The sequence below is a fragment of the Coregonus clupeaformis genome, chromosome 5, assembly GCF_020615455.1.
Source record: "Coregonus clupeaformis isolate EN_2021a chromosome 5, ASM2061545v1, whole genome shotgun sequence".
NCBI lineage: Eukaryota > Metazoa > Chordata > Actinopteri > Salmoniformes > Salmonidae > Coregonus > Coregonus clupeaformis.
In genome coordinates this window covers 642,800-666,969 of record NC_059196.1, presented here as the reverse complement: position 1 = coordinate 666,969, position 24,170 = coordinate 642,800, and the positions used below count along the sequence as shown (strand labels likewise).

Below are 24,170 nucleotides of genomic sequence, written 5' to 3'. Positions count from 1 at the left end.
ATGTGGAAAAAGTGAAGGGGTCTGAATACTTTCCGAATGCACTGTATGCCAAACTTGCCAAATGCCATCATAAAATTCAGAAACGTGTTTATCCTCAATGATTCTTAATCAAGTGCACCTTGTTTTAAATGATCAAATAAACTAAAAAGCAATACAAATCGTATTGGCACCTAAGGACAGAGGCTAAGTGAAGTATTCACCCCACTTGGCATTTTTCCTATTTTGTTGCCTTACAACCTGGAATTAAAATGGATTTTTTATTGTGAAACAAACAAGAAATAAGACCAAAAAAAACGGAAAACTTGAGCGTGCATAACTATTCACCCCCCAGCCCCCCCCACCCCCCAAAGTAAATACTTTGTAGAGACACCTTTTGCATCAATTACAGCTGCAAGTCTCTTGGGGTATGTATCTATAAGCTATATAGTCACTGGGATTCTTCAAGGCAAAACTGCTCCAGCTCCTTCAAGTTGGATGGGTTCCGCTGGTGTACAGCAATCTTTAAGTCATACCACAGATTCTCAATTGGATGGAGGTCTGGGCTTTGACTAGGCCATTCCAAGACATTTAAATGTTTCCCCTTAAACCACTCAAGTGTTGCTTTAGCAGCATGCTTAGGGTCATTGTCCTGCTGGAAGGTGAACCTCTGTCCCAGTCTGAAATCTCTGGAAGACTGAAACAGGTTTCCCTCAAGATTTCCCTGTATTTAGCGCCATCCATCATTCCTTCAATTCTGACCAGTTTCCCAGTCCCTGCCGATGAAAAACATCCCCACAGCACAATGCTGCCACCACCATGCTTCACTGTGGGGATGGTGTTCTCGGGGTGATGAGAGGTGTTGGGTTTGCGCCAGACATAGCGTTTTCCTTGATGGCCAAAAAGCTCAATTTTAGTCTCATCTGACCAGAGTACCTTCTTCCATATGTTTGGGGAGCCTCCCACATGCCTTTTGGCGAACACCAAACGTGTTTGCTTATTTTTTTCTTTAAGCAATGGCTTTTTTTCTGGCCACTCTTTCGTAAAGCCCAGCTCTGTGGAGTGTACGGCTTAAAGTGGTCCTATGGACAGATACTCCAATCTCCGCTGTGGAGCTTTGCAGCTTCTTCAGGGTTATCTTTGGTCTATTTGTTGCCTCTGATTAATGCCTTCCTTGCCTGGTCCGTGAGTTTTGGTGGGCGGCCCTCTCTTGGCAGGTTTGTTGTGTGCCATATTCTTTCAATTTTTTAATAATGGATTTAATGATGCTCCTTGGGATGTTCAAAGTTTCTGATATTTTTTTATAACCCAACCCTGATCTGTACTTCTCCACAACTTTTTCCCTGACCTGTTTGGAGAGCTCCTTGGTCTTCATGGTTCCGCTTGCTTGGTGGTGCCCCTTGCTTAGTGGTGTTGCAGACTCTGGGGCCTTTCAGAATAGGTGTATATATACTGAGATCATGTGACAGATCATGTGACACTTAGATTGCACACAGGTGGACTTTATTGAACTAATTATGTGACTTCTGAAGGTAATTGGTTGCACCAGATATTATTTAGGGGATTCATAGCAAAGGGGGTGAATACATATGCACACACCACTTTCCAATTATTTATTTTTTTGAATTTCTTGAAACAAGTTCTTTTTTTCATTTCACTTCACCAATTTTGACTATTTTGTGTATGTCCATTACATGAAATCCAAATCCATTTAAATTACAGGTTGTAATGCAACAAAATAAGAAAAACGGCAAGGGGGATGAATACTTTTGCAAGGGACTGTATCTTGCTAATATCGTATCGTGAGGTCCATGACCATTCCCAGCCCTACTCCAAAGCACCCTTCTCAGGGTGTTGACTGCATCATCATGATCTGTCAGATTGAGACTCTAACCCTCTCACATTAGTGGAAGTCAGTCAGCGCCTGGGATCTGATTCTGATCTACTCTCCCTGTTTCTGCTCTGGGAGACAGCAGTGGGTTAGCCTACACTACACAGGGAGGGAGGCACACTGCCAGGAAAAGCACAAAGGGGAGGCTGGCCTCAAACTGAACAGCACAGCAAAGCAAGTCCTTCTTTGTTTATTGGTAAATTCCAAAATAGAACAATGCCGAAAATTCCGGAGTGAGGAAGAAAGGAGGGTTGGTGGAGTGCGAGGGGTTCTGCGGTGCTACCATGTCACCCATTTGTGAGAAAAGCACATTTTGGTGGATTGGATCATTTCCCCAGTGTTTTTCAAGTCTCTCCAAGGCATCTTATTTCTCATGACCCGAGGTTCTCAGTAGTCGACCATGTCTTCTCTGTGTAGCTTAGACAGGTGTGCTAAGACAAGCTTGTGCCTTGCTATTCCATGTCCTTTAATAATATAATATAATATGCCATTTAGCAGACGCTTTTATCCAAAGCGACTTACAGTCATGCGTGCATAAATTTTTACGTATGGGTGGTCCCGGGGATCGAACCCACTACCCTGGCGTTACAAGCACCATGCTCTACCAATTGAGCTACGAAGGACCACAAAGTTGTATTTTTTAGTGATCCAATTTACATTTTTTTAGTCATTTAGCAGACGCTCTTATCCAGAGCGACTTACAATTAGTGAGTGCATACATTTTCATACTGACCCCCTGTTTAGCCTGTTGATCTCCACCACACGGTCTCCTTTCACAGACTAAACTAAAGAACGACTAAGGGTTCTCCTTTGGGGACAGCTGAAGAACCCTTTTGGAACCCTTTTTTCAAAGAGTGTTGACTTTTCACCTGTGCATTAAGACTGGCCCATTTGATGCCCTTAAGCTTCAAATAACCAATTATTCCAGGCTGAAGGTCAGATACAAAAATCAAGAGGAGCAGTTTGGTGTTGGATGACAACAGAAATGGCCATGAATTGCTAGTGTATGTGTGCCCATTTTGTAAACCTAATTATTAGGCACAGAGTATCCTTCATGTATCCAAACACTCCCTGACCTTGACTGCAATCAGACCACTGTGTGCCATCTAATCAGGGACAAGGCCTACCACACTACATACACACACACACCACACACTTGCAAGTATACAGACACACACATAATTGCGCACACACACAACCCAAAACACACCCTTTTCACCGCTCCACAACAATCCACTATTGCACTGGAACAGTAACATAACCGTCTTACTAACCAACATCACAAACATCCAGTCAACAATATTACAAACAAGGACTTGGCTCCAAGGACTGCGGTTAGGTCTAGCTGTTGGAAAATTCTTGGAAAGGAATATCATTTTCAAAAGTCTTTAAAAAATAATAATTGATACATAACTTATGCAGCAGTATAACTATTTGCAGATGACTGAACAAACATGATACATTGTCTGCTGTTCTTGAGTGGTTACAGGACATGGTGAACACACAAACACACACACTTTTTATAGCAGTGTAATAAACGGATATCATCACAAACGGATTTAAATTCCAACTGTTGCAAGTTGCAAGTTAGCATGAAGAGGGTGTGGCCCATCTTCTCTAACCCTAATGTGATTAAAGAAGTCTTATCCAACCCCCCACCCCCCACACACACACACACAGCTGGAGTTGTAGAGCCTTGTTTGCCTCGACCACACTTCATCTGTCTGAACTCTGAACTGGACAGCAGTTCCAGAACAGTAGCCTGTTCATACAGACACACATTCTACTTATAGAAGCATGCAGACATAGTGTTTGAAGCACACACGTACACACACGTACACACACTTGCATACGTATCTACCCTCACAGAAGCTCAAACCTGGGCAGAATGCCCTTCTTATCTGATAAAACCAACAAGCTGAGCATAAAATACAAGATTAGCCTCAACAGCTTCCATTTGATATCAACCGGGCGGTCCGGCCAGAAGTTGACTCCGTCCACCACTCCATGTGGGGCTGGGCTGCACATATCAAGGTGACATTCCTACATTAAGCCCAGACACCCACAGGAAAGCATGGCTGAAACCTAAACATTACAGAAGGTCTATAAGGAGAGGAAGAAACATGGCAAGAAGAGCCTCATAAAAACTGCTTCAATCCGTCAGAGCTGTGGTAAGTTCGTCACTAACTTTTCCCAACAGAACATATTTTTTTACTTGGAGAGCTTTCTGTTACTTCACACAAAAAACACACTGGACTTGAATTGAAGTGTGCTGTGGAAACAATGAGAGACTTAAGTGTCTGGGCCACTCCATAGGTTAGGTCACCTGTAAACGAGTTGTGTGGGAAATGGGAGGGAAATGTGGTTGTCTGTTAGCAACAGTAATCATCATCAGACAGTTCCAGAGTTACAACACCCATCATGCTAAAACATGAAACATAACCTTGGCATTGGTGAATCACTCCACCAAGTTAACAACACACTGACTTTGCACACACCCTTTGCACACACCCACACCAACGAGTGATGTGTTGGGAGGGTTGGGTCCAATTCACCCCTACAGTATAGAAGAGCCAAACCAGCCCGTGGGTTGCCTCTCTAGAAGTTGTAGGCATGAATGGGATGTCTATCTAGGTGATAAGGGGAGGAGTGATTTGGGGAATAACTTACATCCAGGGCCTCCCGGCGCTGGCCGTCTGTGTTCCTCAGCCAGCAGCGGCTCAGCTCACTCAGCTCCAGGATGGGCTGCACCTTCAGCCTCACCGTGTCCCCAGACTGACGGATCATCTCCACAATCTCGTCCCTGGTCTTGTTCTCCACGTTTAGCCCGTTGATCTCCACCAGACGGTCTCCCGGCACCAGCCCAAGAGCCAGGTCCTTAGTGCCGGCCCCGGGCTCAGCGAAGTGCACCACCCGCCGGTAGACCCCTCCGTCGGCCCCGCGGTCCAGCATGGTGGTGCGGCGCAGGGAGAACCCGAAGTCACCCGTGTTGCGGCGCTGGAGCTCCAGCTCCCTTGGCTCCGGAGACTGAGGAGGGATGACGACCGGGAGCCTCAGGTCAGCAGGGAAGGTCTTGTCCACCACCTCAGGGATGCGGGCCTTCTTGACCGGCACTGGCCAAGGTGCTGGCCCGACCCCCACCCCTAGCCCCGGCCCCGGCTTCTGCTGCTGGAGGCTGTGCTTGCGCTGCGGGTCGAACACCTTGTTCTCCACCTGCGGGGACGGAGTGGCTGAGTTCTGTCCCGAGGGCGTGGAGGTCTCCGAGGGGCTCTCCTCTTTGCTCCTCTGGGAGAAGGAGAAGCGCTTCATGACCTGAGAGGAGTTGTGCTTGGCCATCGAGCCGAATTGGGCCACACGGTCACGCACCGAGCCCCGGTCCTTGTCCAGACCGCCGACCCCCTCGCCCTTCAGGTCGTCGGTGGAGCTGGCAGCGCTCAGGCCGTCTGCGTCAAGCACCATGCTACTGCGGTTGCTCAGGCCGTCTGACTCGATGTCAGTGAGGCTGAGCTCGTGGCTGCTGGCCACCTTGATGGGGATGGGGTTGGAGATCTCCAGCTTGTTCTTGGAATCCCGCTTGGACTCTCTCTTGAGGTTGAAGAAGCCACGCCTCATGCTCATCTCCTCCAGGCTGCGCAGCTCCGCCGCAGACATCCTCTCCTTCTTGTCCTTCTTATCCTTCTCCTTCTTCCCTCCATCCTTGTCCTTTTTGATCAGACTGAACATGGTGGTGTGCCTGCTGTGTTGCTCAACACAGTGGGTCCTCCAACCGGTTTGGCTCCTGTTTCCGCAGGCAAGGGGGATTTTTCCATACAGAGGCAGAGGTCCAGTTTTTTGGGGGGTGTGTCCAGTCTTTTGTAACCTCCAAAAAGGGGTTAAGCTGCCACTAATTAAAATGCCCTGAGGGAGAGAATAAACACCTTCAGTCAATCTTCACATCTGGCATGAGAGAATGAGGAACAGCGCTTATTATATTTCATAAATACAATTAGATCACACACAATATATCACTTCCATTGCAGATGACGAGTGAGGAATTTGTCACAGAAAATAAAATTGTGCATTTAATAAACACAATTTTTAATTATCCTAACCAAACATCTTTCAAAGCCTTTTGAGTAGGACTATAGATAGAGCGACCCACTACTTAACACCTTGCAACAGACCATTAGCACGCCACAGAAAGCACTAGCCGATAAAGTGAACATGGAAAAAATATTACACACATCACAACCAAGGAACAGTTTAAGTGATCTTGGCAAAAGAGACAACATTCCTAGCCTCCATTACAGCTGTGTTTGCCAAAACCTCAAACATCAAGGAAGATATTTTTGCCAAAGAGACACTCAACATACTGCAGAAGGCAGGCAGGAGCACATTCCCAATTTCTGGGTTTTATTACTATTTTTCTGCCTCAGAGGAGCTACTCGGACTCCCCTCTACATGGGGTAGCATAGCGCGGAATCCCAAACAGCCTTCATCCCCAAATGATGTAGGCTAGGCCTAAGCTATATTTCAGTCTCTGTTTCATATGTGTAAATCACATTCAATGTAAGTCAAAGCCCAAATAGGCTTATACCTACCTCCTCTACCTGAGTGATAGCAGACATTTTGAATGTGAAATAACTGTTTAGCCTAGCCTAACTGCTGTTCCAGTGACAGATGGGGCGCTCAAAATGGGTCAGAATCCACACAGTCCCCTCTGGTAGTCACTGGGTGAAACTTTGGTGTCAAAGTTCCAGTTCTATCTGATGTTCCCAGAGTTCCCAGCAGCAGGATACCCCTACATATAAACAAGCCTCATTAACAAGGGGCCAGATTCTTGCCCCCCCCAAAAAACAGGAAGCAAGGCATTTTCTGGACTAGCTATAAATGATCTGGAAGAGAACAACAAACAGAAAAATTAAAAATTAATCAAATTGTCCTCCTTGTAGGAGCAAAGGACCATCTGACAACTAGCATGATGGACATACCCTAGCTATGTGAATATCCTGCACAATAGGTATAAGCTTTATTCATTTCTAATAAAGGGCTTGGCAGCTAGCACAACATGCACAGTTAAAAATATACTGGCAAGTGCAACACCTCACATCAGTCAGCCTTTTTACAGGAGACCTGTAGTAGCCTAAGTAAACTAGCGTAAAGACAGTTCATTATTAAATCATTAATAATTAGATGTATTGATGGAAATTGATTATTAATAATGGTATAGTCACATATTGCTCACTATTTGGCATCATGTGAGCAAAGAATATGCCATAGAATCATAGTTGCATGAAGCTCCCCAACAGCTTAATTTTTAGCTGAAAATGTCATACACTTTCGTGGTTATAGCCAAGCTTCCTTGTTGCTCCAGATGTTTACACTTTTTTTCCCCCACCACCGCAGGGATGCTATGGGCACATCATTTTGCCACTTACATCCAGGCTTTTTGTTACACAATGAAATGCAGCTGAAATAGAAGGCATGCTCCACTACGCTAGCGAGTGAGGTGTCATCGTTCCCCATTCCCTCAATGGACAGGGGAGGACAAAAAGCGAGAAAGCTACTAGCTAAAGTAATTTCCTCTAAACCTGGCTGTCACAGAAAAGCCCTGGCTTTAGATTTCAATGAGAAAAGTGATATTTTGAAACTACCAATACGCCTTTAGTAAGCTTGCACGATTAGCTGGCAGCCCAAACCTCTGTTCTTTGCCCACATTAATTCTGGTGTAGCCTATCAGCTAGGATAGCTAGCTGCTACATCCCTGGGAAAATATTTTAGGATTTCTGAGAGACCTCTATCTATAGCTATCTCGCTAAGCCATTCTGCTTTCACTGTTTAGCTCAAATTGGTGCATCGATTCATTTTGAGATATTCTAACATCTTCATGAAATGATGGATGACTCACCGTTTTCAGTGTGTTCTTCCACTGTCGGTGGGTTGACACTGGTGTGTTTGAATCCGAGAGAGCTGTGTTGATGCAGCTCGCGCTAGAAAGCAGCTGCGTTGACTGTATATGATTAGCTAGATGGCTCGTTACAGAATGCATGCAACATCACTGAAAATATATCGAATAGTGATTCCTGCTGGCCAGTTGGGTTTATTGCAAGTTGGACACAGGATGTACTACTTATGAAAGATTACATTATCACTCTATGATGATAGATTTCTATTGGTTGCGGTTTCATTTGATATTTTCTGGGTAAAGTATTAATACATACACAGTAAATAACCTAGGAGTGACTTGTTTGTTTATTTGGGATTCATTCAAACAAGCACTATTAAGCACCATTTGGTACCAGGTTACCAATACTTTTATCACCGGCCCTAGCTTTTTGGGGGCCCTAAGCAGGATCCTGTTTAGGGTCCACCCTCACAGTTTGTGGGGTGCCCCTGGCCATTGAAGTGGGCCCTAAGCAGTTGTTTATTTTGCTTATAGCACTTGCCGCCTCTGTGGTGTAGGTTTACCAGTAGTGGAAATTCACACCACACCTTCGCTCATGTGATGTGAACTGTTTGCCTCTACGTTTGGCTGCTGCATCAACTGTAAGCCTGGAAGGTGGAAACATTATGCATGATAGAGTCATAAACTATAAGGTAAGTTATAACAACCTTTATTAAATAGTAGGCCTAGGCTTATTTGAAGCTTACATCTTGACTGTAAAATGCAGGAGATGAATATGCCAGACTGTTACTCCATTACTGGTAAGACAGCGTTGCTAAGGGGGATAGTTATTTGTGTCATGCTGTAACTTGACCTACGTGAAAGAGAGGGCCCTTGGATTCTGTAGACTCACAAATGAGTTTGAAACAAGCTGATGTTTAGTTTGGACAACAATTTCCTAAATTGTCTAGTAAATGTTCATGCTGATCATGATGTCATCATCATAGCTGAAAACTAATTTTTGCATTTTGTATGTTTAATGCTAGGTCGAGTTTCAATAGTGGAAGTGCCTTGTTCCATATGGTCACTCAAGGATGGATTGACATTTCCTCAGATACCCCAGGCACCCGTTTACTCCGTGTAGGGGCCATAATGCTGTCTCTCTACCCCCAGCCTTTGTGCCCCGTCAGGCTCCTGTGATGATGCCTGCCCCTCTCAGACCACTAGGTTGCCCTCCAGGATTGGAATACCTGACTCAGATTGACCAGCTCCTCGTCCATCAGAGTTAATCTGTCTGAAGTGGTTCTGGGCTGGGAGGTGAATGATAACTACATTGTAAAGAACAGTGTCAGGCAGCAAGTGTTTGCTGTAGCAGAGGAGAACAACTGCTGCACTCTACAGTTCTGCGGCCCCGACCGACCTTTCACCCTTCACATCCAGGACAACCTGGGACAGGAAGTGATGACCCTGATACGCCCTTTGAGGTGTGACTCCTGCTGCTTCTCCTGCTGCCTGCAAGAGCTGGAGGTGCAGAGTCCCCCTGGTAACCCCATAGGGTATGTGGTGCAGGAGTGGCACCCTTACCTGCCCAAACTCACTGTGCATAATGAGAGGAGTCACTGGGTGAGAAAACGTGGTGGGGAAGATCAGTAAGAAATGGGTAGGATTGCTGCAGGAAGTTTGCAAAGTTATCTGCATCTTGTCATCTCCTTCCCTATGGACCTGGAAGTGAAGATGAAGGCTGTGTTGCTGGGAGCCTGCTTCCTCAAGTCCCAAATGGACTTTTACTCACACACTTTCTACTCTTAATGGACTATGAGAACTCTTGGGTGTGAAATAAATGAATGAGAATATTGATGGGGGATTTACTGACAATTCTTTTCATATCCTCTCTTTAACATTTTTGTGCATACTGAGTGTTTTTTTAATGGACTCTATTGTTCTTACGTACAATTTATCATAGGTGCACCTTCTCAGGGTACATAGGCTCAGGATCCAAGGTTGATGTCCGCACTAAATACTTTATTTGAAACTCATAAGTAAAATAACACACTTTCAGTTAACAACTTATGATTTAGCAAACAAAGGACAACGGAACATAGTAACCCCTCTTTTCAGTGAATAAATGCAGCAGGTAATACCCCAGATTATAACTTTAACATTCTATTAACATCACATTTCAACATGCTGTACGTTGAGCATCAATGGATGGAACATGGAAGTCCTCAAGTCACACAGTTATTGTCTCATTTTAATCCTGGTGTTGTTCATTGGGCAGAAAATGTCACCCATAGGGATGGGAATGTGATCCGTCTCCTCTACTTCTCTTAAAGTACATGAAGTCGATGAGGAAGCAGGCTACCAGCATCACCACCTTCACCTTCACATCCAGGTCCACGGGGAAGGAGATTCCAAAGTTATCTGCATCTGTGAAGGATTCCCACAGGAATCCAACCCACTGCTTACTGATCTGCCCCACCACCACTGTCTCATCCAGAGACTTCACGTCAAAGTTGACATTATGGCCATGTGGCACCAATGTCATGGCCTCGGTCATGATCACCTTTCCTAAGCCAGTGCCAATCAATCCAAGACCTTGGGTGGCCATGGGAACAATGCACTTTCACTTCTGAAAAGACCTAAAAACACACCAAAAATGTCATTCCATATTTTCAAAATCAGCAGGTAGCCTAAGAGAAACACAAAACGAATAGTTTAGGAATACTGTAACTGTAGGCATACCTGCTTTGATTTAATTTATTATTAGTGTCTTGCATCTTCAGGATGCCCAGTTCACATGGGCAATGGGCTTATAAAACACTGTAAACACGACTCAGTGTGTTGCAAACTCTCTTTTTTTGCAGTAGCAAAAGAAAATGAACATACCCGTTTGTCTCAAAGTGTTCTTATGTGGATGACAGACACGGGTAGCCTATAATACTTTGTGTAATCTTCAAGGATTTTTTAAAGAGCTCTGGATGCGTTTCCTTAGTAACCTCACTAGCTATCTGTACATTCTATCGTTCAAATGCACAGATTTATTTTTTAACACATAACTACACTTCGAGTAGTTTCCTGATGAAAATGAATCGGCTGAATGACTTCCGTAGGCTGTGTGGATGTAGAAAGGACCTTTGGCGCGCTCCAATAAAAGTGCGTCTGAAGTTTTGATTTTTGTTCGCTCTCCGAATGCACGCACCTCTCTATGGTATGTGTGGTGAGTGTGGCGAAAGGAGTCAGGCGCAGGAGGGTAATCACCGAATACAGAGTTTATTCCTTCGTTGACACACAAATAATACATAGGCACGGGATCTACCCTGGCAACACAATGTTATGTGTAGTTCCACAGAGCTACATACTCTCACAATTAACAATCACCCACAAAGACAAGGGGGCAGAGGGAACACTTATACAAGGACTAATTAGGGGATTAGAACCAGGTGTGTGTGATTGACAAGACAATTGTGATGATGATTGGGGCGGCAGTGGTTAGTACTCCGGTGACGACGAACGCCGAAGCCTGCCCGAACAAGGAGGGGAGGCAGCCTCCGCCAAAGTTGTGACAGTATGCTCGCGTTCCTGATACAGTGTATCTGTATACCCAACGCAAGACCCACTGGTTGATGCTTATTTATAAAACCCTCTTAGGCCTCATCCCCCCTTTCTGAGATACTTCCTGCAGCCCTCATGCTCCACATACAACACCCGTTCTGCCAGTCACATTCTGTTAAAGGTCCCCAAAGCACACACATCCCTGGGTCTCTATTCTTTTCAGTTCGCTGCAACTAGCGACTGGAACGAGCTGCAAAAAACAATCAAACTGGACAGTTTTATCTCAAAACTTCAAAGACTCAATCATGGACACTCTTACTGACACTTGTGGCTGCTTCGCGTGACGGACTCCATCCTAGCTGGAGGGGTGCTCTCCTCTTATCTACCAACATAGATAGGGCTCTAACTCCTCTAGCCCCACAGTGAAATAGGGTGCAGGCCAGGCAGCAGGCTGTTAGCCAACCTGCCAGCTTAGTGGAGTCTGCCAATAGCACAGTCAGTGTAGTCAGCTCAGCCATACCCATTGAGACTGTGTCTGTGCCTCGACCTAGGTTGGGCAAAACTAAACATGGCGGTGTTCACCCTAGCAATCTTATTAGGATAAAGACCTCCTCCATTCCTGCCATTATTGAAAGAGATCGTGATACCTCACATCTCAAAATAGGGTTACTTAATGTTAGATCCCTCACTTCAAAGGCAGTCATAGTCAATGAACTAATCACTGATCATAATCTTGATGTGATTGGCCTGACTGAAACATGGCTTAAGCCTGATGAATTTGCTGTGTTAAATGAGGCCTCACCTCCTGGTTACACTAGTGACCATATTCCCCGTGCATCCCGCAAAGGCGGAGGTGTTGCTAACATTTACGATAGCAAATTTCAATTTACAAAAAAAAAATGGCGTTTTCATCTTTTGAGCTTCTAGTCATGAAATCTATGCAGCCTACTCAATCACTTTTTATAGCTACTGTTTACAGGCCTCCTGGGCCATATACAGCGTTCCTCTCTGAGTTTCCTGAATTCCTATCAGACCTTGTAGTCATAGCAGATCATATTCTAATTTTTGGTGATTTTAATATTCACATGGAGAAGTCCACAGACCCACTCCAAAAGTCTTTCGGAGCCATTATCGACTCAGTGGGTTTTGTCCAACATGTCTCTGGACCTACTCACTGCCACAGTCATACTCTGGACCTAGTTTTGTCCCATGGAATAAATGTTGTAGATCTTAATGTTTTTCCACAAAATCCTGGACTATCGGACCACCATTTTATTACATTTGCAATCGCAACAAATAATCTGCTCAGACCCCAACCAAGGAGCATCAAAAGTCGTGCTATAAATTCTCAAACAACACAAAAATTCATTGATGCCCTTCCAGACTCCTTCTGCCTACCCAAGGACGTCAGAGGACAAAAATCAGTTAACCACTTAACTGAGGAACTCAATTTAACCTTGCGCAATACCCTAGATGCAGTTGCACCCCTAAAAACGAAAAACATTTGTCATAAGAAACTAGCTCCCTGGTATACAGAAAATACCCGAGCTTTGAAGCAAGCTTCCAGGAAATTGGAACGGAAATGGCGCCACACCAAACTGGAAGTCTTCCGACTAGCTTGGAAAGACAGTACCGTGCAGTACCGAAGAGCCCTCACTGCTGCTCGATCATCCTACTTTTCCAACTTAATCGAGGAAAATAAGAACAATCCAAAATTTCTTTTTGATACTGTTGCAAAGCTAACTAAAAAGCAGCATTCCCCAAGAGAGGATGGCTTTCACTTCAGCAGTGATAAATTCATGAACTTCTTTGAGGAAAAGATCATGACCATTAGAAAGCAAATTACGGACTCCTCTTTGAATCTGCGTATTCCTCCAGGGCTTAGCTGTCCTGGATCTGCACAGACTCTGCGAGGGCCTGGGATCGGGAGAGACACTTAAGTGTTTTAGTACTATATCTCTTGACACAATGATGAAAATAATCATGGCCTCTAAACCTTCAAGCTGCATACTGGATCCTATTCCTACTAAACTGCTGAAGGAGCTGCTTCCTGTGCTTGGCCCTCCTATGTTGAACATAATAAACAGCTCTCTATCCACCGGATGTGTACCAAACTCACTAAAAGTGGCAGTGATAAAGCCTCTCTTGAAAAAGCCAAACCTTGACCCGGAAAATATAAAAAACTATCGGCCCTATATCGAATCTTCCATTCCTCTCAAAAATTTTAGAAAAAGCTGTTGCGCAGCAACTCACTGCCTTTCTGAAGACAAACAATGTATACGAAATGCTTCAGTCTGGTTTTAGACCCCATCATAGCACTGAGACTGCACTTGTGAAGGTGGTAAATGACCTTTTAATGGCGTCAGACCGAGGCTCTGCATCTGTCCTCGTGCTACTAGACCTTAGTGCTGCCTTTGACACCATCGATCACCACATTCTTTTGGAGAGACTGGAAACCCAAATTGGTCTACACGGACAAGTTCTGGCCTGGTTTAGATCCTACCTGTCGGAAAGATATCAGTTTGTCTCTGTGAATGGTCTGTCCTCCGACAAATCAACTGTACATTTCGGTGTTCCTCAAGGTTCCGTTTTTAGGACCACTATTGTTTTCACTATATATTTTACCTCTTGGGGATGTTATTCGAAAACATAATGTTAACTTTCACTGCTATGCGGATGACACACAGCTGTACATTTCAATGAAACATGGTGAAGCCCCAAAATTGCCCTCGCTAGAAGCCTGTGTTTCAGACATAAGGAAGTGGATGGCTGAAAACTATTTACTTTTAAACTCGGACAAAACAGAGATGCTTGTTCTAGGTCCCAAGAAACAAAGAGATCTTCTGTTAAATCTGACAATTCATCTAGATGGTTGTAAAGTCGTCTCAAATAAAACTGTGAAGGACCTCGGTGTTACTCTTGACCCTGATCTCTCTTTTGACGAACATATCAAGACTGTTTCAAGGACAGCTTTTTTCCATCTACGTAACATTGCAAAAATCAGAAATTTTCTGTCCAAAAATGATGCAGAAAAATTAATCCATGCATTTGTTACTTCTAGGTTAGACTACTGCAATGCTCTATTTTCCGGCTACTCGGATAAAGCACTAAATAAACTTCAGTTAGTGCTAAATACGGCTGCTAGAATCCTGACTAGAACCAAGAAATTTGATCATATTACTCCAGTGCTAGCTTCCCTACACTGGCTTCCTGTTAAGGCAAGGGCTGATTTCAAGGTTTTACTGTTAACCTATAAAGCGTTACATGGGCTTGCTCCTACCTATCTTTCCGAGTTGGTCCTGCCGTACATACCAATACGTACGCTACGGTCACAAGACGCAGGCCTCCTAATTGTCCCTAGAATTTCTAAGCAAACAGCGGGAGGCAGGGCTTTCTCCTATAGATCTCCATTTTTATGGAACAGTCTGCCTACCCATGTGAGAGACGCAGACTCGGTCTCAACCTTTAAGTCTTTACTGAAGACTTATCTCTTCAGTAGGTCATATGATTGAGTGTAGTCTGGCCCAGGAGTGTGAAGGTGAACGGAAAGGCTGGAGCAACGAACAGCCCTTGCTGTCTCTGCCAGGCCGGTTCCCCTCTCCACTGGGGTTCTCTGCCTCTAACCCTGTTGCAGGGGCTGAGTCACTGGCTTGCTGGTGCTCTTTCATGCCGTCCCTGGGAGGGGTGCGTCACTTGAGTGGGTTGAGTTACTGACGTGATCTTCCTGTCTGGGTTGGCGCCCCCCCTTGGTTTGTGCTGTGGTGGAGACCTCTGTGGGCTATACTCGGCCTTGTCTCAGGATTGTAAGTTGGTGGTTGGGGATATCCCTCTAGTGGTGCGGGGGCTGTGCTTTGGCGGAGTGGGTGGGGTTATATCCTTCCTGTTTGGCCCTGTCCGGGGTTTCTTCGGATGGGGCCACAGTGTCTCCGGACCGCTCCTGTCTCAGCCTCCAGTATTTATGCTGCAGTAGTTTATGTGTCGGGGGGGCTGGGGTTAGTTGGTTATACCTGGAGTACTTCTCCTGTCTTATCCAGTGTCCTGTGTGAATTTAAGTATGCTCTCTCTAATTCTCTCGTTCTCTCTTTCTCTCTGAGAACCTGAGCCCTAGGACCATACGTCAGGACTACCGGGCATGATGACACCTTGCTGTCCCCAGTCCGCCTGGCCTTGCTGCTATTCCAGTTTCAACTGTTCTGCCTGCGGCTACGAAACCCCCTACCTGTCCCAGACCTGCTGTTTTCAACTCTTAATGATCGGCTATGAAAAGCCAACTGAGAGACCTGAGCCCTAGGACCATACGTCGGGACTACCGGCCGTGGTGACTCCTTGCTGTCCCCAGTCCGCCTGGCCTTGCTGCTATTCCAGTTTCAACTGTTCTGCCTGCGGTTATGGCACCCCTACCTGTCCCAGACCTGCTGTTTTAAACTCTTAATGATCGGCTATGAAAAGCCAACTGAGATTTATTCCTGATTATTATTTGACCATGCTTGTCACTTATGAACATTTTTGAACATCTTGGCATGGTTCTGTTATAATCTTCACCCGGCACAGCCAGAAGAGGACTGGCCACCCCTCATAGCCTGGTTCCTCTCTAGGTTTCTTCCTAGGTTTTGGCCTTTCTAGGGAGTTTTTCCTAGCCACCGTGCTTCTACACCTGCATTACTAGCTGTTTGGGGTTTTAGGCTGGGTTTCTGTACAGCACTTCGAGATATTAGCTGATGTAAGAAGGGCTATATAAAATAAAATTGATTGAAAATTGATTGATGTATTGTTGTCTCTACCTTCTTGCGTTTGTGCTGTTGTCTGTGCCCAATAATGTTTGTACCATGTTTTGTGCTGCTACCATGTTGTGCTGCTGCAATGTTGTGGTGCTACCATGCTGTGTTGTTGTTTTAGGTCTCTCTTTATGTAGTGTTGTGATGTGTGTTTTGCGCTATATTTTTATTTTTAATCCCCCGTCCCCGCAGGAGGCCTTTTGGTAGGCCATCATTGTAAATAAGAATTTGTTCTTAACTGACTTGCCTATGTAACGGCGTAATTAAATTGTTAAATTCCTGCATAAAATGAGTATTATGCCACCTCCTGGTAGATTAGTGTGTCTACATTGTCACTCAGTGATAAAGGTATGGGATTCTGGGTAAATTGAAATTTGAATGGTCCCGGGATAGAAATGAATAAAATGTATATTACATCATAAAATCCACCTTTTACATCGTACAAAATGTAATTGAAGGTGCTTTTTACTATCATTCTTTATGTCATTTATCTTTGTTTCATAGTGTAGTTTCTTCTTTTTATTCAGGTTTGTCACATGATTTCTCAATTTGCAGTACGTTTGCCAATCGGTTGTGCAGCCAGATTGATTTGCCGTTCCTTTTGCCTCATCCCTCTCAACCATACCATTTTTAAATTCCTCATCAAACCACGAGGATTTAACCGTTTTACAGTCATTTTCTTAATGGGTGCATGCTTATTAGTAACTGGGATAAGCAATTTAATACATCTGGATCTGGATACTGCTTTCAAGCACATTTCTGCAGCATTAGTAAAGATGTGATCAATACATGCTGCTGATTTCATTCCTGTGCTGTTTGTAACTGCCCTGGTAGGTTGACTGATACCTGAACCAGGTTATAGGCACTGGTTACAGTTTGAAGCTTTTTCTAGTGTGGGCAGCCTGATGAAAGCCAGTCAATATTTAAATCACCCAGAAAATATACCTCTCTGTTGATATCACATAGGCTACATTATCAAGCATTTCACACATGTTATCCAGATACTGACTGGTGGTCTATAGCAGCTAAAAAATATAATAATAATGGTAAAGTGGTTGTTCCACTGGCTATCATAAGGTGAATGCACCAATTTGTAAGTCGCTCTGGATAAGAGCGTCTGCTAAATGACGAAAATGTAAATGTAATGTGCTTTAGGTGAGGCAGATGAACCTGTAGCCATATTACTTCAACATTATTTAACATGAGATCCTCTCTAATCTTTACAGGAATGTGGTTCTGAATATAAACAGCAACATCTACACCAGTGGCTTTTCTGTAAATGTTATAACCTTGTATTGCTACCACTGTATCATCAAAGGTATTGTCTAAGTGAGTTTCAGAGATAGTCAGAATATGAATGTCATCTGTTACTAGCAAGTTATTAATTTCATTAACCTTGTTTCTTAAGCTACCTATGTTATCGTGGGCTATTTTGAGCACTTTTCTGGGATGCTTGGTTGTTTCATTGATTTACTGGGAAGCTTAGCAGAAGTAGATATTCACATGTTATTTATGTTAGTGCAGAGTGAGCTGCACACAATGGACTTCCTACTAGGGCACACCGCCTCAGTGCTAACAGCATAAATCTGGTTCATAGGCACATGATTGCTGCATACAATAGCTGTACAATCAGCTGAGGCATTCAGGGCAGTAAGAGGGACATAAATTAGGTTACTTACATTGTCTACCAATGCCCCTGGTGTAATGTACATTTGCTGAAGCATTATGATGACTCAGCGACACAATAGTAGGGATTAACTGAGCTGGACTTGGGTCATTGATAAATCATTGTCTCAACGCAGCCTTATAATGCTGTGAAATGATCCAGGAACCAAAATGATTTGGGTGGATCCCATCCTCCTTATAAAATGTGTTTTGTTTCCAAAAGGTATCGAAAATTGTCAACAAAAGTTACACCCATTGAGCTGCAATAATCACGTAGCCAGTTGTGAAAAAAAAGAATCCTGAAGGCTACAGCTGCTTATCTTTAGGCATATTGCCAGTAGCTACCCGGCTATCTGAAATGATCAATCAAATCGCCAGGTAGCCTATTGTTCTGGCAAAGATGAGTCAGTAGTAGATTGCTAAACTGTATTTTATATGGACGATAAACGTAGGCCTACTCTGTTTTTGCCAGACAAAACTGGAGGAAATGAAACAAGTTCTTTCTGGTCACTATCTGGATATGTACGCCTGCCTTTGTGCACCAACGTTGATGACATTGGTTAACAGTCAAGAAGCGGCACGTTTTGCCTCTGAAGCATAGATGATATGTCACGACTTCTTCGGAAGCTGCCTCCTCTCCTTGTTCGGGCAGGCTTCGGCGTTCGTCGTCACCGGCCTTCTAACCACTGCCGCTCCTCATCTCATCATTCCATTTGTTTTGTCTTGTCTATTACACACACCTGGTTCATATCCCCTCATTAGTACTTGTATAAGTGTTCCCTCTGCCCCCTTGTCCTTGTGGGTGATTGTTTAATGTGAGGAGAGAGTAGCTTGGTTGAGCTACATGTATTTTGTATTGCCGGGGTATATTTTTCCTGTGCGCCTGTTTTGCGCACTGGACTGTTCGACGCTATATAGCGTAACTCTGTATTCCGGAATAAACTCTGTATTCTGTGATTTACCCTTCTGCGTCTTACTCCTACAAACCACCCATCACATGATCATTAATTTAATGACGACTTGTGGGCAGCGGGTTCAGGACAACGACAAAAACAAATATATATATATAAAAAAAAAAGTGTTCTGCACAGGGAGAGCCCTATCTGTGCACTACTTGCTGCCCATGTCCATGGGCGAAGGTGTGCTGTCTGAAATGTTCTCTTTTTTTTCCCAAACATGAGATTACAGACAACTGGGCTAAATGAAATACAGACAGTTAGGTCTATTTAGTACAAAACTGCAGGAATCACCTGACTGTCTGCACCATGTTCTGCATTAATGTGAACAGCACACGCACATGTAGGCCTAATTGGACAATGGACATTTCAATTAGTGATAGCATATTGATTCTGGAATAATATCTTCTTATTCTTAATGTCTCATAAACTAATAAGTAGGCCATGACATATCACAATGTTTGAAGCTAACATGTCAACCTTATGGACTGTCAGTTCTTGCATTTCATCAATTGCCCTTTCTATGAATTTGAGACTACTGCCTATTTCCCCAGTCAGTCCCATCTCTCAGCTGTATTTAAGCTGTCTTGGTCTGAAACTGTTGGGCTGAAACTGTTGGGCTGAAACACAGACACAAGGCTTAATCTAGGCCACAACATGTTTTATTTTCCTTTAAGCCTTGTTCATATAGGCAGTTTGAAGTGACAATCTTTTTGCATATCCGATTCGAATCGGTTCTTTTTCCTGAAGTCTTAACAGCCAAAAAGCACATGGAATCGGATGTTTCAAGCCACACAATCAGACACAATCTGATTTATTTGCCCTCAAGTGGTTTTTAGACCGTTATTTGGCATATCTTGTTGCTAGCTACTCTGTTGACAGTTTGACAAGAACATGTGGAACTAGCTTGTTAATTGTTAACAAACAAATAGCTGAATGTGGAAGAAAACTAAACAGCTACTTACCTAGCTTGACTGCTGTGGCTAGCCAAAAAGGACTCGTTTTGAAAGTTGGATCATCTTGTCCTTTGAGGCTTTAAAAGGCTTTAAAAGTGTTCTTACACTATGATTTTGAACATTCAAAGCAACTGGGAAACGTCCATGGCAGGCATTGTTGTCACCTTAGCTTGCTACATAACTTCTGAGTGAAAGGAAACATCAGCACCACCACCAATCAGCCAACACCACAGGGCACACACACATCGTTACTATTTGTATTTTGTATTTATTATGGATCTCCATTATCTGCTGCCAAGGTAGCAGCTACTCTTCCTGGGGCACTGTGTGCCCTCAGGCCCCTACTCCACCACTACCACATATCTACAGTACAAAAATCCATGTGTACGTGTGTGTATAGTGCGTATGTTATCGTGTGTGTATGCATGTGTCTGTGCCTATGTTAGTGTTGCTTCACAGTCCCCGCTGTTCCATAAGGTTTATTTTTATCTGTTTTTTAAATCTATTTTTATTGCTTGCATCAGTTACTTGATGTGGAATAGAGTTCCATGTAGTCATGGCTCTATGTAGTACTGTGTGCCTCCCATAGTCTGTTCTGGACTTGGGGACTGTGAAGAGACCTCTTGTGGCATGTCTTGTGGGGTATGCATGGGTGTCCGAGCTGTGCGCCAGTAGTTCAAACGGACAGCTCGGTGCATTCAACATGTCAATACCTCTCACAAATACAAGTAGTGATTAAGTCAATCTCTACTCCACTGACATGCATATTATTAACATTAGCTCTCTGTGTACATCCAAGGGCCAGCCGTCCTGCCCTGTTCTGAGCCAATTGCAATTTTCCTAATTCCCTTTTTGTGGCACCTGACCACACGACTGAACAGTAGTCCAGGTGCGACAAAACTAGGGCCTGTAGGACCTGCCTTGTTGATAGTGCTGTTAAGAAGGTAGAGCATCGCTTTATTATGGACAGACTTCTCCCCATCTTAGCTACTGTTGTATCAATATGTTTTGACCATGACAGTTTACAATCCAGGGTTACGCTAAGCAGTTGAGTCACCTCAACTTTCTCAATTTCCACATGATTTAGTTGAGGTTTAGGGTTTAGTGAATGATTTGTCCCAAATACAATGCTTTTAGTTTTAGAAATATTTAGGACTAACTTATTCCTTGCCACCCACTCTGAAACTAACTGCAGCTCTTTGTTAAGTGTTGCAGTCATTTCAGTCGCTGTAGTAGCTGACATGTATAGTGTTGAGTCATCCGCATACATAGACACACTGGCTTTACTCAAAGCCAGTGGATTGTCATTAGTAAAGATTGAAAAAAGTAAGGGGCCTAGACAGCTGCCCTGGGGAATTCCTGATTCTACCTGGATGTGATGAGATAATAACGGTGCTGGAGCTTGTTTGTTTTTTTGCATTGTTTGCAACTTATTTTGTACATAAAGTTGCTGCTACCGTTTCTTATAACCGAAAAGAGCTTCTGGACATCAGAATTTTTTCTTTAATGAGTCCGACGCGGAGGACATACTGCTTTCCAGAGACCAACCCAAATCCCTGTCATTCGCGTTAAGAAATGGCGGAGATACAGAGGCAGAAGGTCGGGGTGCCTTGTGAGGATTCATGCAATCACTGGAAAACAAACTCAATTATCTACGGTCGTGACTATCCTACCAACGGGACATTAAAAACTGTAATCTCTTATGTTTCACGAGTCGTAGCTGAACGACGACGCGGATAATATAGAGCTGGCTGGATTTTCCGTGCATCGGCAGGACAGAGCAGCTACAGTGGGGAAAAAAAGTATTTAGTCAGCCACCAATTGTGCAAGTTCTCCCACTTAAAGATGAGAGAGGCCTGTAATTTTCATCATAGGTACACGTCAACTATGACAGACAAAATGAGGGAAAAAAATCCAGAAAATCACATTGTAGGATTTGTAATGAATTTATTTGCAAATTATGGTGGAAAATAAGTATTTGGTCAATAACAAAAGTTTCTCAATACTTTGTTATATACCATTTGTTGGCAATGACACAGGTCAAACGTTTTCTGTAAGTCTTCACAAGGTTTTCACACACTGTTGCTGGTATTTTGGCCCATTCCTCCATGCAGATCTCCTCTAGAGCAGTGATGTTTTGGGGCTGTCGCTGGGCAACACGGACTTTCAACTCCCTCCAAAGATTTTCTATGGGGTTGAGATCTGGAGACTGGCTAGGCCACTCCAGGACCTTGAAATGCTTCTTACGAAGCCACTCCTTCGTTGCCCGGGCAGTGTGTTTGGGATCATTGTCATGCTGAAAGACCCAGCCACGTTTCATCTTCAATGCCCTTGCTGATGGAAGGAGGTTTTCACTCAATCTCACGATACATGGCCCCATTCATTCTTTCCTTTACACAGATCAGTCGTCCTGGTCCCTTTGCAGAAAAACAGCCCCAAAGCATGATGTTTCCACCCCCATGCTTCACAGTAGGTATGGTGTTCTTTGGATGCAACTCAGCATTCTTTGTCCTCCAAACACGACGAGTTGAGTTTTTACCAAAAAGTTCTATTTTGGTTTCATCTGACCATATGACATTCTCCCAATCCTCTTCTGGATCATCCAAATGCACTCTAGCAAACTTCAGACCGGCCTGGACATGTACTGGCTTAAGCAGGGGGACACGTCTGGCACTGCAGGATTTGAGTCCCTGGCAGCGTAGTGTGTTACTGATGGTAGGCTTTGTTACTTTGGTCCCAGCTCTCTGCAGGTCATTCACTAGGTCCCCCCGTGTGGTTCTGGGATTTTTGCTCACCGTTCTTGTGATCATTTTGACCCCACGGGGTGAGATCTTGCGTGGAGCCCCAGATCGAGGGAGATTATCAGTGGTCTTGTATGTCTTCCATTTCCTAATAATTGCTCCCACAGTTGATTTCTTCAAACCAAGCTGCTTACCTATTGCAGATTCAGTCTTCCCAGCCTGGTGCAGGTCTACAATTTTGTTTCTGGTGTCCTTTGACAGCTCTTTGGTCTTGGCCATAGTGGAGTTTGGAGTGTGACTGTTTGAGGTTGTGGACAGGTGTCTTTTATACTGATAACAAGTTCAAACAGGTGCCATTAATACAGGTAACGAGTGGAGGACAGAGGAGCCTCTTAAAGAAGAAGTTACAGGTCTGTGAGAGCCAGAAATCTTGCTTGTTTGTAGGTGACCAAATACTTATTTTCCACCATAATTTGCAAATAAATTCATTAAAAATCCTACAATGTGATTTTCTGGATTTTTTTTCTTCAATTTGTCTGTCATAGTTGACGTGTACCTATGATGAAAATTACAGGCCTCTCTCATCTTTTTAAGTGGGAGAACATGCACAATTGGTGGCTGACTAAATACTTTTTTCCCCACTGTACGTCTGGTAAGATGAGGGGCAGGGGTGTGTGTCTATTTGTCAATAACAGCTGGTGCGTGATGTCTAATGTTAAAGAAGTCTTGAGGTATTGCTCACCTGACCACACTATCTACCAAGAGAGTAATCATTTATATTATTCATAGCCGTCTATTTACCACCACAAACCGATGCTGGCACTAAGACCGCACTCAACAAGCTGTATAAGGCCATAAGCAAACAAGAAAATGCTCATCCAGAAGCGGCGCTCCTAGTAGCCGGGGACTTTAATGCAGGCAAATTTAAAGCTGTTTTACCTCATTTCTACCAGCATGTCACATGTGCAACCAGAGGAAAAGAAACTCTAGACCACCTTTACTCCACACACAGAGACGCATACAAAGCTCTCCCTCGCCCTCCATTTGGCAAATCTGACCATAATTCTATCCTCCTGATTCCTGCTTACAAGCAAAAATTTAAAGCGGGAAGTACCAGTGACTTGCTCAATACGGAAGTGGTGAGATGACGTGGATGCTACGCTACAGGACTATTTTGCTAGCACAGACTGGAATATGTTCCGTGATTCATCCAATGGCATTGAGGAATATACCACCTCAGTCACCGGCTTCATCAATAAGTGCATCGACGACGATGTCCCCACGGTGACCGTACGTACATATCCCAACCAGAAGACATGGATTACAGGCAACATCCGCATCGAGCTAAAGGCTAGAGCTGCCGCTTTCAAGGAGCGGGACACTAATCCGGACGATTATAAGAAATCCCGCTATGCCCTCAGACGAACCATCAAACAGGCAAAGCGTCAATACAGGACTAAGAATGAATCCTACTACACCAGCTCTGACACTCGTCAAATGTGACAGGGCTCCCAAACTATTACGGACTACTAAGGGAAACCCAGCCGCCAGCAGCTCAGTGATGCGAGCGTACCAGACGAGCTAAATGCCTTTTTATGCTTGCTTCGAGGCAAGCAACACTGAAGCATGCATGAGAGCATCAGCTGTTCCGGATGACTGTGTGATCACGCTCTCTCTCCGTAGCCGATGTGAGCAAGGCCTTTAAACAGGTCAACATTCCCAAGGCCGCGGGGCCAGACGGATTACCAGGGCGTGTACTCAGAGCATGCGCAAACCAACTGGCAAGTGTCTACTG

At 44.2% G+C, this 24,170-nt stretch overlaps 2 protein-coding genes and 1 pseudogene across 4 annotated transcripts in view; 1 reads left to right on the top strand and 2 right to left on the bottom strand.

Moving 5' to 3' along the window:
- The window catches only part of LOC121558156 (unconventional myosin-XVIIIa-like), a 153,285-nt gene extending 145,450 nt beyond the window's left edge, over positions 1-7,835 (bottom strand). For all 3 annotated transcript variants that reach the window (XM_045211603.1, XM_045211605.1, XM_045211608.1), the window contains exons 1-2: positions 7,755-7,835; positions 4,538-5,764 (exon numbers count right to left, since the gene is read on the bottom strand). In XM_045211603.1, coding sequence (XP_045067538.1) covers positions 4,538-5,590 — 1,053 coding nt within the window. In that variant the 5' untranslated portion in view covers positions 5,591-5,764; positions 7,755-7,835. The remainder of the gene's footprint in view (positions 1-4,537; positions 5,765-7,754) is intronic.
- Positions 7,836-8,353: 518 nt separating this feature from the next.
- Positions 8,354-9,596, top strand: LOC121567025 (annotated as a pseudogene).
- Positions 9,597-9,841: 245 nt separating this feature from the next.
- Positions 9,842-10,373, bottom strand: LOC121567024 (phospholipid scramblase 1-like). Its single transcript, XM_041876963.1, has one exon. The coding sequence runs from the start codon at positions 10,336-10,338 to the stop codon at positions 10,015-10,017; it is 324 nt and encodes a 107-aa protein (XP_041732897.1). The 5' UTR covers positions 10,339-10,373; the 3' UTR covers positions 9,842-10,014.
- Positions 10,374-24,170: the final 13,797 nt, after the last annotated feature.